The sequence below is a fragment of the Paramisgurnus dabryanus genome, chromosome 1, assembly GCF_030506205.2.
Source record: "Paramisgurnus dabryanus chromosome 1, PD_genome_1.1, whole genome shotgun sequence".
Taxonomy (NCBI): Eukaryota; Metazoa; Chordata; class Actinopteri; order Cypriniformes; family Cobitidae; genus Paramisgurnus; species Paramisgurnus dabryanus.
The window spans coordinates 21,963,126-21,977,794 of NC_133337.1; the positions used below are offsets into that span (position 1 = coordinate 21,963,126).

The following is a 14,669-nucleotide window of genomic DNA, read 5'->3' on the forward strand; positions in this document are numbered from 1 at the left end:
GCGCTTTACATATGAAAGGGGGATTCTCCTTAACTACCACCACTACTATTATAGGAAGTATGTGACCCTGGACTACAAAATCAGTCATAAGTAGCACATGTATATTTGTAGCAATAGCTTACAATACATTGTAAAATTATTGATTTTTTATCATTAGGATATTAAAGCAACACTATGTAGTTTTTTACCTTTAAATAATGTATCTAAAATTATTTCAGTGATAGAACAACTTTTAACTGGACAAATTGTACTGTTGCTGCAACCTGAGCAGCCTCCTAGCTGCTACAAGCACACTCTGAAAATGGCGGTGGAGGGTAGCAAACACAGCTCCGCCCCTCCCCCAGCCTGCAGAAGAGTGTCTGATACCAGGCACTGTTGCGCTTTTCAACCACATGGGGGAGCTGTAAGTCATTTTTACATGGAAACTACATAGTGTTGCTTTAAGTAAAGATCATGTTTAATGAAAATATTTTGTACATTTCGTGAATATATAAAAAATCTATTCATCATTAGCAATATGTGTTGCTAAGGACTACATATGGACAACTTTAAAGGTTATTTTCTAAATATTTTGATATTTTTTTGCACCCTCAGATTCCAGATTTTCAAATAGTTCAAATATTGTCCTTACAAACCGTACATCAATGAAAAAATTATTTATTCAGCCTTTAGATGATGTATAAATCTTATAATATATACACACATATATATATATATATATATATATATATATATATATATATATATATATATATATATATATATATATATATATATATATATATATATATATATATATATATATATATACTGTAATTAGGTGTAATTCAAAGAGAAATTTACTGACATTTGTGCAAGTACTATTTGTCTCAATTTAAGAAAAAATTAAACCCAACACTTTTACACTTTTTCATGTTCCTCAAAATAAATGCTAATTAATTTCATATTTTTTGCAATGACAGATAATAAAAATTCACCCAAGTATGAAAATTCTGATATACTACTTACCATCATTGCATACCATATGTATAGCCATCATTCTTATATGGCAGCTACCATGGCAAAGCTCTAACAATCACATTCATCCATCATAAAAATCAGATTTTAACTTCGCTCACTGATAGCATGTTTCCATAGATACGATTTTTGGAGCTTTGCCATGTTAGCTCGCATATAAAAAGCATTTTAATATAAAATAATCTTTTTGTGTTTACAAAGTGAAGTCACATACATCTGGGATGACATAAGGTTGAGTAAATTATGAGAGTATTTCTTTAAATACCCTTTCATGCTGCTGTAAAATAATCTTTTTTATAATGAAAGCCTTAACTGCAAATGTAGACCCTTAAAGGATAATGAGCCAAAATACAGATAATGGTAACCAGTGTTCTTTGGAGTTAATTCAAATTACATTTCTTTCAGCTAAAACAACCATGTTTGAGCAGAGAAAAGGATAAATTATAGTGTTGTGATGATTCGCCCTCCCTGTAGCTGAATCACAATGGAAACAGTCACTAATTATTGGCATGATCCATGTGGGTCTATTGTTTCTGATCATGTGACAGCTCTGTGGACATGCTCAGCAGCCATCCCTTTGAGAATAACTCCCCCGTAACAACAATTAAATCTGAACCACTTCCACAGAAAAACGAACCGAACGAATGCACAGACAGAAATGTTTTTCTGGACAAATCAGTAGGGAACTTATTTAACAACATAAACCTTCAAAATCTGCCAAAATCTTTGTAATTGACAATGAAAGCACTCCTTACCGCAAAGGCTTTGATCGATCTGGCAAAACGAAAACAATACAGGCGCAAAGATGATACACAGTAGGAGCAATAACTAGCAAAAACTATAGTCGTCCAAAGTTACCCAAAGCTCCAAATAGAGCCACAACATGTTAATTTTAGCACTGCGTTGGTGTACCTTATGAAGCGTGACTGACAGTTTACAGCCAGCTATAACTGGAATGCTAATGGACTAAAGAAAAAAGTTTGTTCGAGGCTGAAATCGCTTGCCCCCGATTTCTGAGTGATGAGAAGGGGCTCTTGGCTCCCAGCAGGTGCACTCTTAAAATGAATGTGTTAAATTAACACATCTTGTGTCTAGTTAAGGACAACACATCTAGTGTGTTGTCCTTAATTTAACACATCTCTGTGTTATTTTCGGAACAACACACTTTGTGTTGTTTTAACACATCTTGTGTTGTCCCTTTTATTTATATGAACTCAAAATCAACACGAAATGACACATAATGTGTTAAAAATAACACATAATGTGTTAAATAGTTTAACACAAAACAGTGTGTTAAAATTAACACATCCAGGATGTGTTGATTTTAACACATTATTTTGTGTTAAAATATTTAACACATTATGTGTTGTTTTTAACACATTATGTGTCATTTAAGTTCATAAAAAATAAAAGGGACAACACAAGATGTGTTAAAACAACACAACGTGTGTTGTTCCAAAAATAACACAGAGATGTGTTAAATTAAGGACAACACACTAGATGTGTTGTCCTTAACTAGACACAAGATGTGTTAATTTAACACATTCATTTTAAGAGTGTGGGTTCGGTGCTGATGGTCCATCTACACTGACAGCAGGGTGAAATGGACCAGGTGCGAATGAATCAGCGAGGATGGATGAGCGAAGCCGGAGCCATTTTTCATAAGTAGTTATGACACAGATGAGGACTGATTTCTGAATGCCGAGCTGTAAATTTACACAGTGAAAATGTATTCATGAATTCACCAGAGCCGCGTATTACTTCAGCTGATAAAGCGCTTCTCCCATCACGACCGCAGGTTTAGGATCATTCGAAGCTGCATTTCAGCGCTTTTAGGATTTGTAGCTGTAAATGACTGTGCGCGCATTACTGTTCATGACTTTAGAAGTGAAGGATATACGGGAGGAGAGTTCGTATTAACATACAGACAACCTAGTAAGCGATGAGAAAATTACAGGGTTGTGCTTTTATTTATTTATAATGTGTATTTCAGAGCGTATTCAGTACTTTATTCATAAGACGCATATGACGCAATATTATTGGTTAACATTTTTCACTGCCTATTTGTCCTTGGTTACATCTGCAGAAAATAATGTCATGTCTATATGTTCTCGTCCTTGCAAAAGAACAAAAACATAGCATATTTTTTTTTTTAAAGAAAATATGTAACTTTTACTCAATTTATAAACACAAGTAGGATCTTATATAATCACACCAGGTTTTAAAATGAAATGCATGGATGTGCTACCCAGAATATGATTATGAAATGCATGAGGTGACCTTGAATGGCCTTATAAAGGGATTTGGATGTTTGCATTCATTTGAATGGACATTGTGTAGCTTCCATTATGACTATTGCCCCCTTCCCTAGTGTCCACTAGTGTTTGTTGGATCCCGTATATATTTTGATTAATGAATATTAAAACCATTTTATGGATTTATAATATTTGGCAGCTACAGAAACATGCACAATAAGACCAATGATGTTCATTAAGAAAGTAATAGGGGCGAATGTTAAAGGGATACTCCACTTAAAAAAAAAAAAAATGCTCATTTTCCAGCTCCCCTAGAGTTAAACATTTGAATTTTACCGTTATGGAATCCATTCAGCTGATCTCCGGGTCTGGCGCTAGCACTTTTAGCATAGCTTAGCATAATTCATTGAATCTGATTAGACCATTAGCATCACGCTCAAAAAATAACCAAAGAGTTTGGATATTTTCCCTATTGAAAACTCGACTCTTCTGTAGTTACATTGTGTACTAAGACCAACATAAAATTAAAAGTTGCGATTTCTAGGTCGATATGGCAAGGAACTATACTCTCAATCTGGCGTAATAATCAAGAACTGTGCTGTTGTAACATGGCTGAGGAGGCACAATTATTTTACGCAGCGCCCGAAAATAGTCCCCTTGGTAACTTTTAATAGCAGATGACTACTTTCGGGCACTGCGTAATATCATATAAAAATATTAAAAATCTTTGGTTATTTTTGAGCGCAATGCTAATGGTCTAATCAGATTCTATGGATTGTGTTAAGCTATGCTAAAAGTGGTACCGTCAGACCCAGAGATCAGCTGAATGGATTCCAAAACTGTAAAAATCAAATGTTTAACTGGAAAATGAGCCTGTTTTCAAAAAAGTGGAGTGTCTCTTGAATGTATGCTGAAGTCAAATGAATTCAAAAGAGATCTTTTGAACATAAAGACACAGTTCAACACATTTGTGTCAGACACCAGCTGACAGTCTCACATAAAAACTGGACTCACCTGACAGGCCACCAACATCCATCTTCTTAAGGTTTTTGGCCTCCAGAACGACCACGGTCAGTTTGCCAGCAGTCGGCACGTACCGTAGAGAAAAACAGATGTCGCCTAGCTTCTCTTGCTGCGAGTAGAAAATGGTAAAGTTCAGTCAGGGACATCTTAGTAAACGCACTAAACCTAAAATCCTCTCTGAATTTAATTCACTGAATCAATTCTCTAACAAAAATCAATGGTCCTTAAGAAGAAAAGCCGAAAAAGAAATCGAATATAGCAGGCACAAAGATGACTGAAAGTTTTCCTTCTTCCAAAAAGCACTTTTGACATTTCAACAGGATAGATAAGCTGAGCTGGGAACCAGAACCATAAATCTTTATGGCTATTGCTCTTGAAGGCGTTAAGATTGACTGGCATCAAAACAGTTTTGTTTGTAACACACTAAAAATACATTTACTCATGACATGTAGAGCTTATATTCCATGAGCCGCTTTTATGAACATGTACAACATGAAGGGGGAAAGGTTACACTACTTTATATTCAAACGGCTTATGCATTTTTCTGCACAATCGATTTTCTGTTTATTAAAAGGTCATCCGCATACAAAATACCATTTCTAGCTTAATTAAATGAGTCTTACTAGGTAAATAAGTTCAACGCCAAATCTAAAATTATAACAGCAATACAGCATCATTCAATTATTCACACAGAATAATCTCTTATTTTCAAATAGGAAAGAATGAATAATTTCCTTTTAGAAAGAAACTATAAAATTCACATTAATTGAATCAAGAGTAGCTGCAATATTTTGTAGTAGTTTTTTTTACAAGCACTTAAAGTGTCACCCTCAGGACACCACTTTAGAGATCCTTTGGTAAAAGTCAATATTGCTCAAGCTTTCTCAAGCGTTGCTTGAAGTGCTGCACTAGTTGACTGGACATGGAGTGTTACACCGGCGCAACCTTCAACGTATGCAGATATCCTTCAACTCCATGCTCTCAGCAGGCATCTGACAGCGTCATAATTAACCTTTACACTGAGGAACCGTGGCACAAAAACACGGTTTCCATAGAAACCACAGCTTAAATGCTATATTCCATGACATTTACCATGAAAATTGAATCTCCCCAACCAGTGCTTGGAAAGTCACACTTTTTATTAAGAAAAACGTGCCATGGCCCGGCTGATTAACTGACATTTTCACTGAAGATGGATAACCCTCAAGGTTTTCACCTTTACAGTGCAATTATCATCCCTCTTATGCTAATTTGTGATTATTCTTACTGTGAACAACTATATTGTAACCCTCTGAAAATATTTTTCTAAATTGTGAGAAAGGGGGTACAAGTGACTGTTGACCGTGCAGAACCTCTAAGTTAATAAAACAATGAAGGAGGTCTCCACTTCTAGTGCTATTCTCATTTAGGAAGTCCGCTATCCAGTGCAATTTTGATTGTAATTCAATTGCAGTGGATTCACTAAGGGGTTTTAAGACTGGAATCCGGGGGTCCTCCAGAAGGTTTTAAGGGGTCCCCAGAAAATTTCAGGAAAGAAGGACAAAGGAAAATGATATAAGTCTACCAAATATATTACTGTTTCATTTCTACACTGTAAAAATGTCTGGTTATTTTCAACACTGCAAAAATCGTTTTCAGTACAAATAGCTAAAAATTCTTAAATTAGGATTGCATTTTCTTTATGGGCAAAATGACCTAAGAAAATAAGTATAGTTTTTAGACAAAAAAAAAGACAAAGTCATTGGTGCTTAAAACAAGCAAATTGATTTTGAATCTTGAACTTTTTTCTTAAACACTTAATGCAGAAAAAATTCATGAAAATTTGCCCTTTGGCAGAATGTTTTGCTTATTTTAAGCACAAATTCACTTTAATTGTATATTTTTTGTCTAAAACAGATTTATATTTTTAGGTCATTTTGCTCATCAACAAAAAACATATTGATTTAAGAATTTTTAGATAGTTGTACTGAAAACAAGAAAAAAATACTGAGTAAGAAAGTTATTTTGTTGCAGTGAACCCAGCGTTGGGAAAATATTGTACATAACACATTGAAGGGTTAAAAATTACCCAATGCTGGGTTGTTTTAACCCAACGCTGGATTATTTGATCCCAATTAATAGGTTCTTATACACTCACCTAAAGGATTATTAGGAACACCATACTAATACTGTGTTGGACCCCCTTTCGCATTCAGAACTGCCTTAATTCTACGTGGCATTGATTCAACAAGGTGCTAAAAGCATTCTTTAAAATGTTGGCCCATATTGATAGGATACAGTAGCATCTTGCAGTTGATGGAGATTTGTGGGATCCACATCCAGGGTACGAAGCTCCCGTTCCACCACACCCCAAAGATGCTCTATTAGGTTGAGATCTGGTGACTGTGGGGGCCATTTTAATACAGTGAACTCAATGTCAAGTTTAAGAAACCAATTTGAAATGATTTGAGCTTTGTGACATGGTGCATTATCCTGCTGGAAGTAGCCATCAGAGGATGGGTACAAGGGGGTCATAAATCGATGGACATAGCCAGAAACCAGGCAACATTTTTCCAGTCTTCAACTGTTCAGTTTTGGAGAGCTCATGCAAATTGTAGCCTCTTTTTCCGATTTGTAGTGGAGATGAGTGGTACCCGGTGGGGTCTTCTGCAGTTGTAGTCCATCCGCCTCAAGGTTGTGCGTGTTGTGGCTTCACAAATGCTTTGCTGCATACCTTGGTTGTAACGAGTGGTTATTTCAATCAAAGTTGCTCTTCTATCAGATTGAATCAGTCGGCCCATTCTCCTCTGACCTCTAGCATCAACAAAGCATTTTCGCCCACAGAACTGCTGCATACTGGATGCTTTTCACACCATTCTTTGTAAAGCCTAGAAATGGTTGTGCGTGAAAATCCCAGTAACTGAGCAGATTGTGGCACCAACAACCATGCCACGCTCAAAAAAGCTTAAATCACCTATTTTTCCCATTCTGACATTCAGTTTGGAGTTCAGGAGATTGTCTTGACCAGGACCACACCCCTAAATGCATTGAAGCAACTGCCATGTGATTGGTTGATTAGATAATTGCATAAATGAGAAATTGAACAGGTGTTCCTAAAAATCCTTTAGGTGAGTGTATATAATTCATTGCTGTGTAACAACAACCCAACATTGGATAAGTTTTAACGCATCTGTCCAATATTCACCCAACGCTGGGTTAAAAATAACCCAGCATTTTTTGTATTATCGCACTTACATTTTTAAGTTAAATCAACTTGAATTTACAATTAATTTAACTTTCTTGATCTAGTGAGGAGTTGCTATAAGTGAGGGGGTGCAGTATCACATACCTCTTCTTTCTCAGCGCTTTGGAGGTCCCTCCATTCCTCAGTCACATGACTGAAATCCACTTTATTCATGGTCACCTTCACGTCTCCAATAGCATCGTGTTTAGAGAAGCGATCGAAATCATATACTGTCATCACCAGAGTTTTTCCTCCCAGCTCAGTGTATGGAACCTGTAATATATTAATAATGAGGTGAATTAATTAAATGCACACCTACTGAGACGGGATGGGGCTATAAAACTATATGTATGCGAAAGAAAGAGAGACAGAGAGGGAGGGAGAGATTTGATACTTGATTGCCTCCAATTGAGCTGTTTTTCAGACAAAACTCATTATCCCGAAGGACTTGTTCCAACATGGCGACAAACTGGTTGATTGGCCGGGAAAGAGATAAGACCCAAGGGTTGCTATTTTGTCCTTGACGCTATCACACACACCAGCTCTCCGGTCTCTTCATTTCAATAATGGAGGCAGTTGTGATTAGGTGTCAAAGACGTAACTATCTCACAAAGTCTCGAATCATGTCTTGTTCTCAAGGTACAGTGTCATAGTCAAAATTGTGCTTAGCTTAACAACAAACAAACACATTCCCTACCCCCTTTGGTCTGCACAGTTAGGCATCCGCATCTGTTTGAAGAATTTGACACTTCACTTAGCAATTTAATAGAAATCTAGAGATCTGACTGGGGTAATTACAGACTAGAGTCATTCTGGCAACATGACGTCTGATCAAAACAAATCTGAAAGCTCTAATGAACAATCAAAAAAGAAATTACGCTAGTTTCTGTTTGACGGACGCCTGCTGGAGTTCATCTGCGTGTTTGCATTTTAATACCTTTGCAACCTACCTTAAAGGTGAACTGCTCGTTGAAAACGGGGTTCAGTGTCTTCCGGTGGACCTTGGTCTCAAATTTCTTCTTCTTGTCTGGAAGAAGGTAGACCTTTACGTATGGGTCAGATGTGCCACCCATATCCATGGCGGGCAGCTCTGCTGCTTGAATGATCCCCACTATGAGCTGTAGGTCAAAGTTTAAAGAACATCAGAAAGATCTCGAAACGGAAAATAGTGCTTATCTGAACCATCACACCTCAACTATTCTCCAAATGGGTGATACTGTAGCAAATCAGCCTTGATCTCCCTATAGATTATCTGCTTGCTTATACGCAGGCCCTCAAAGACCCTCATGCAGTCATGGACTAAACACTCCCAGCATTATAGAGGTGATGGGGTCAGGCCATGTCAAGCGTGGCGCTCCTGCTCCTATCTGCCATCAGCTCTGATAATTGATTGGCCGACTGACTGGGCTGAGGTCCTGATTGACCTGCCACTCACCACATCCCCTGCACAGCTTTTGGGGCCAAGAGTCAGTCAATCAAGCCTCCATCAGCCTCCCATAAACTGCCCTGTTTTTGTGTCTACGCCAACACTGGGCATCTCTATCCCTCATTTTACCTTCTCTCTCACGCTAACCAGCTGTCACACTCTGATTTTGTTGCCCTAGGAAGGTCTGGAGAAAGCATTTGCCAGGGTCCTCGTTTAGACAGTGGGGTGATTACCATGGTGGCCATCAGCAGTGTGATTGGTGTTCTAGCAAATGTAAAAGACATTTTAATATCTTGTCATGTTTGATTTTGATCAACAAATTGTGATGGGTTTAGGTCTTTAGGTCTCTTAAGAGAGCTTTAGGGTGAAGTCCCTTTAAAGTCAGATATTAAATGTGTTCTGAGTTTGTCACACCACAGAAAAATGTCTAGCACTTTATTTTACAGTACATGTACTTACCTTGTACATATAGTAAATATGTTGTACTTACAGACAAATGTATGATACTTAGTTTTGAGTATCTACTGTACATGATAATTAAATAGTATCATTACTGTACTTGCCAGTGGTACATACTTGGTAATTATTATGTAAATCAAGATAAGTACTGGGTAATACCAAATACAGTACATACTTATAGTGTAGGTACTGTAACATATGTATACTTAAGCAATATCGCTCGAGTAGGAGTGTGATATAGCTCTATATCATCACGGCTGTGATTAGGCCAGAGGTACGAGGCCCTAGGCATTCACAGCCGTGATGATATAGAGCTATATCACACGACTCCGAGAGCGATATTGCTTTTATACAACAGTTCGACGGCACACGTTTGAAAAAAGAAAACTAGAAAACAACAATTTTAAAAGCCTCTTTGTTTGGGAACTACTTTCTTCCGCCACGGATTTAAGGGCGGCCAGAATGATAGTCAAAACTTTCGGCTGCTTTGAATCTCATAATAACTCAATGGACGGAATAGGCGTTTTTTTATATTAACGTTTCTTGGTCACAAAGTGTAGTTTTAAGATTAGTTAAGTCGAGAATATATATTTATTATATACTATTATATACTATTATATACTATTACTTGGTTTCTTACTCATATTTAGTGTCCTTTGGGTTGTTATTGTTTTGGCGCGAGGTAAAAGTTAATAAAACTATACTTATATAATGTTACTATTGCTTTCCCATTTATTCTTAACGCGATACGAGCATTCGATTATTATTAGACTTTGTTCTTGTCAGTACTATATAAAACTGTTTTTTTATAAGTGTCAGCGAGATGTTTTTGCATGCTGCTTATAAATATATCAGTGGCGATATCTCATAACATGTTTTAATAGTCAAGTCACAATAAAATAAATGATCAATGTCCACATTTAAAAGCTGCGGTGCTTACCTGCAGTTCCACGGTGTTTTTGCGTTCTGAGAAGAGAGCTCGCTCCAGAAAAAGTATTGTTTACATCCCTCTTTCCAAGTGTTAATCGTCCACACGATGTGACAAGACATTACTCCCATTAAGTTTAACGTAACATCCAAGAGCGCTGATCTTTGATGGAATAATAACTTCCGATTGGGATTCACAGACTGGTTTACGAGTTAGTGAACTAATGAGACACACGGAGAGTGTTTAAAAACAGCGCGTCTCTGTGTGTCCGTGCAGTTTTTCCATTCAGAGATGAGCCTGTTTAAAGGACCTCCATTCACTAGGTGGCGGAATGATACGAAAGGTGAAGCGGTTACTATGCCGTTATCAGTAGAATATTGCATAGCTCTTAGTCAATCAGATTCGAGAACCAGAAAGAACTGTTGTATAATATGCTATATCTTAGGTGGTAGGTCCTGTGTAATAACTGTGTAAACTGCAGCACTTTATTTTACAGTCTTGTTTGCCTGCAGTTACTGTGGACGTACTAGTGAATGTACCCAGTAGTTAATGCGTACGGTATTCAATGCTTGGGTTTAAAGCCTACAATAAAGGACAAAGATATTGAGTACAATATTATCATATAAGTACCTGTCATTAACTTACACTGACATGTAAGTACTACACACATACAATGTATATAGAATTTGTAAGTACAGTAGTGTTTCTTGTTAGTTCAGGATACATACACTACATTCATTAACTCTATACACTGGTCATTAACTTAGTCGGACTTGAATGTACTACACACTTACCATGAACATACAATTTCTACATGTACAGTAGTGTTTGTTATTAGTTATCATATATGTACACTGTCATAAGTACCTGTCATTAACAACACTTACCTGTAAGTAAAAAGTACTTATATTGAACATTCATTTGTAAGTACAGTAATGTTTCTTGTTAGTTACAGTACACACTACTTATATATCTGTTATTACCCAGTACTTATAAGAGTTACATATTAACTACCAAGTATGTACCACTGGTCACTAATGGTACTGTACAAATGGTAATGATACCATTTAATTACCATGTAAATACTCAAAAGTAAGTACCACACATTTGTCTGTAAGTACGACAAATTTACCAAATATGTACAAGGTAAGTACACGTACTGTAAAATAAAGTGCTACCAAAAAGGGTGTTATTAACCACCCAGTTAGGACTACAGAGTCTTTGTGCCATGTTTCAGTAATACATTTCTAACATTTACGATGTGTTTAAAAAAAATTCTCAAGATTGACTTTACAGAGACTTTAATAATTGGACACACCTCTCTCTTCAGTCATGCTGAATTGGGACAATCTTAGATGACAGCACGTCTATGAGATTTCATCATTCATTATTTCATCATTGACATTGTGAGGACTAGACAATTAGATTTTGCTGCCAGTCACATTTTACCAAGTGACAGGTGAATATTTTGTGGAAATCAGACACTTTTCTCGACTCTACAAGTGTGCAGTCTCTACATCAAGATATAACTTAATAACTTTCCAATTATTTTAAATTAAATATAAATTGATACACATTAGAGAGAGAATGAAAAGTAGCTACTTGAAGGTTTAAATAAAGTTAAGTGTAACTTCTGTCTCTTTTGTAGCATAACTTATTTATGAATGTAACTGGATTTATAACAAGAACATGTTAGACAGATTTTATTTCATTTATTGGGAAATTCATTTATTGTGTGAACTACTGGCAAACTGTTGGAAAGGCTGCATTGCCTACAACAGTATCAAAATCAGTGCATACCCAGCAAGCAATAGCTTCATTTCACCCTTTAGGTTAACTTTAGACCTGATGTAGTCCAACTATGAGTAAACCACTTCTAGCCACATTAAACTTGAATTTGGTTACATACTGTAGCCCAAATAACAAAATAAGCAAATGTAAGCCAAGTCGACAGTGCTTACAAGGTGTTTGATTTCATTTATTTATTTTTGGGCCACATTTAAATTTTCAGTGACAGCCCAAATTTTGCCTTCTTTTAGCTTAGACATCACCCCAAAAGTGCATAAAACGCGATAAAGGAAGTAGATTTTAAATGTGCTCTGAATTACACACTGTATCTCTGATACAAGACTGAACACGGCTTTCCCAGACAAGAGACGACTCCAGACCGGATCCGTGCCAAAGTCCCGGGGCAGATCTGGCCTGGAGTCGTCTACTGTCTGGGCTAAATCTAAACAAATTGTGCTGTAAAAGTGAATAAAATCTAGCTGTGAGTTAGATGAAATAGTTGCGGACAACTGTAGTAGTATGACTCAGGGTGGATTTGTCTCTAGGAGTTTTGGACATAGACGGAGAGGGGGTGAAGGGCTATTTGTTCTCGATGAGACTTAATAACCTTGTCTTGCTCTGCAGGCTATGAAAACCTCATACAGCTTTAAAAGCCCGTAGGCTGATGAGGGACATGTTGGAGAAGATTCTGCATTATGACTTAACCCCGGTGGGTGAAGTACACACAATCTCACGCTCTAAGGACAGGGAGCCATCATCTTAAATTACTGTATCCACAGATAAACTGTTTACTTTTGGTTTGTTACTTGGCAAAACAGTGAACGGTTTCTGTCCTTAAAAAACCTGGGATGCTTGATGCATTTGAAACACTGTTCAATCGACACCCTTGTCTAAATTCATTAATAACATCCACCTTATCTGCACCTTGTCTCCCAGACGAGTCGCCCTGAATTCTGAGTTATGTTGTGTGGCTTTGTGATTTTCGTTCGTGTTTTGTACTTTTTCTATTTTTACCCTCTGGCTTACTCAGTGGGGTTGAAAAGGTCCAGGCTGCCTTTAAACAAACCCAAAGTCGAGTTGAGCCCCCTGGAACCTTTAGCCTTTTGAAAGGGCAAGAATTGCAATAGAATGTACCAGACCTCTCTGAGGCAATGCTTTATTTTATTTAAAGCTATCAGAAGCACACAGGTTTCTTCCTGGCATGGTGTGTGTGTAAATGTGTGCATGTAATGTACGAGTGTGTGTTTCTGGACTGTATCTGGGTCAGGATAATGTGCCGTGCATGTTTTTATACTGTACTGTATCTTTGCTTTTGTGCAGTCCTTCAAATGTAAAGATTCATGAAAAAACACTGTGCTAATGCTGTTGTTTATTTGCACAGGCTGTCTGTGTTGTTTGAAACATGCATATTAAAAGAATATTTCACTTTTATAAAAAAATCTGATCATTTACTCACCCCCATATCATCCAAGATGTTGATGTCTTTGTTCAGTTGAAAAGAAAGTAAGTTTTTTGAGGAAAACACTCCAGGATTTTTTTCCATATAGTGGACCTTAACATTTTAAAGTTTCAATGCAGTTTAAACCCGTTAACTGGCATTGTCCATGCGCTGGCCACCCGAGTTTACTTCAATATTTTTATGTATTTGTTAAAGGTGCAATGTGTTAAACTTACCGGCATCTAGTGGTGAGGTCGCAAATTTTAGCCAATGGCTCAGTCCACCGCTCACCCTTTTCTTTCGAAGCACATAAAGAAGTTACGGTGGCTGACACAGGACAAACATGCTACTCTCTGCCATCTCAGATGATGACAAGTCAAGCAATGAGGTTAATATGGTGCCGACATGCAATTTGTCCATTTAGGACTACTGTAGAAACGTGGTGCGCAAAATGGTGACTTCCATATAAGAGTACGCGTGGTGAACTGTAAATAGATAGAAATAGCTAATACTAAGGTAATAAAGAAATAGCTAATACTAAGGTAATACAAATATAACAGTTCATTATGTAAGGTCTTTATACACCACTGAAATCATAGTTATGTATAATATATTGCATTTCTGTCAAGACATTAAATTTACACACTGCACCTTTAATCTATCACAAAAACTATATTTTGTTGGAAAGGTCTAAGAATGTAGTTTTCATTTTTCAAAACCTTTTAGCAGTAATAATAATGCAGTGACAGTAATTTATTAATTTGTGACAAGAGTATGCAGCATTTTTTGATAATTTTATGTCATACTTCTAGTTTTTTCTTATTTATTATACCACAGGTCTGTTGAATGCTAAATTCTGATTGGCTAATTAGCATTAAGTAAGGGATAATGTAGAGGCAGGTTCCCCGATAACTACCGGCTGCCTCTACATTATCCCGCTTATTACACGGCTACTTGCCACATAAGAAAAAAACTGGACATGAATATGAATTTGAAACATTTTATTGGCATATTTGCTTTAAATTAACATTTTTATCCTTCCGTGAAACTTTGCACAGATGCATAAAATGATCGTAATACCTTATTAAGATCCTCTGCTTCATACTTCTCTA

At 36.8% G+C, this 14,669-nt stretch overlaps 1 protein-coding gene across 4 annotated transcripts in view; it reads right to left on the minus strand.

Annotated features, from left to right (window-relative positions):
- syt1a (synaptotagmin Ia) overlaps nucleotides 1-14,669 on the minus strand; it is a 237,261-nt gene that overhangs the window by 9,086 nt on the left and 213,506 nt on the right. For all 4 annotated transcript variants that reach the window (XM_065268419.2, XM_065268421.2, XM_065268418.2 and 1 more), the window contains 3 exons: nucleotides 8,469-8,636; nucleotides 7,624-7,791; nucleotides 4,287-4,404 (listed from right to left, as the gene is read on the minus strand). In XM_065268419.2, the coding sequence (XP_065124491.1) occupies nucleotides 4,287-4,404; nucleotides 7,624-7,791; nucleotides 8,469-8,636 (454 nt within the window). The remainder of the gene's footprint in view (nucleotides 1-4,286; nucleotides 4,405-7,623; nucleotides 7,792-8,468; nucleotides 8,637-14,669) is intronic.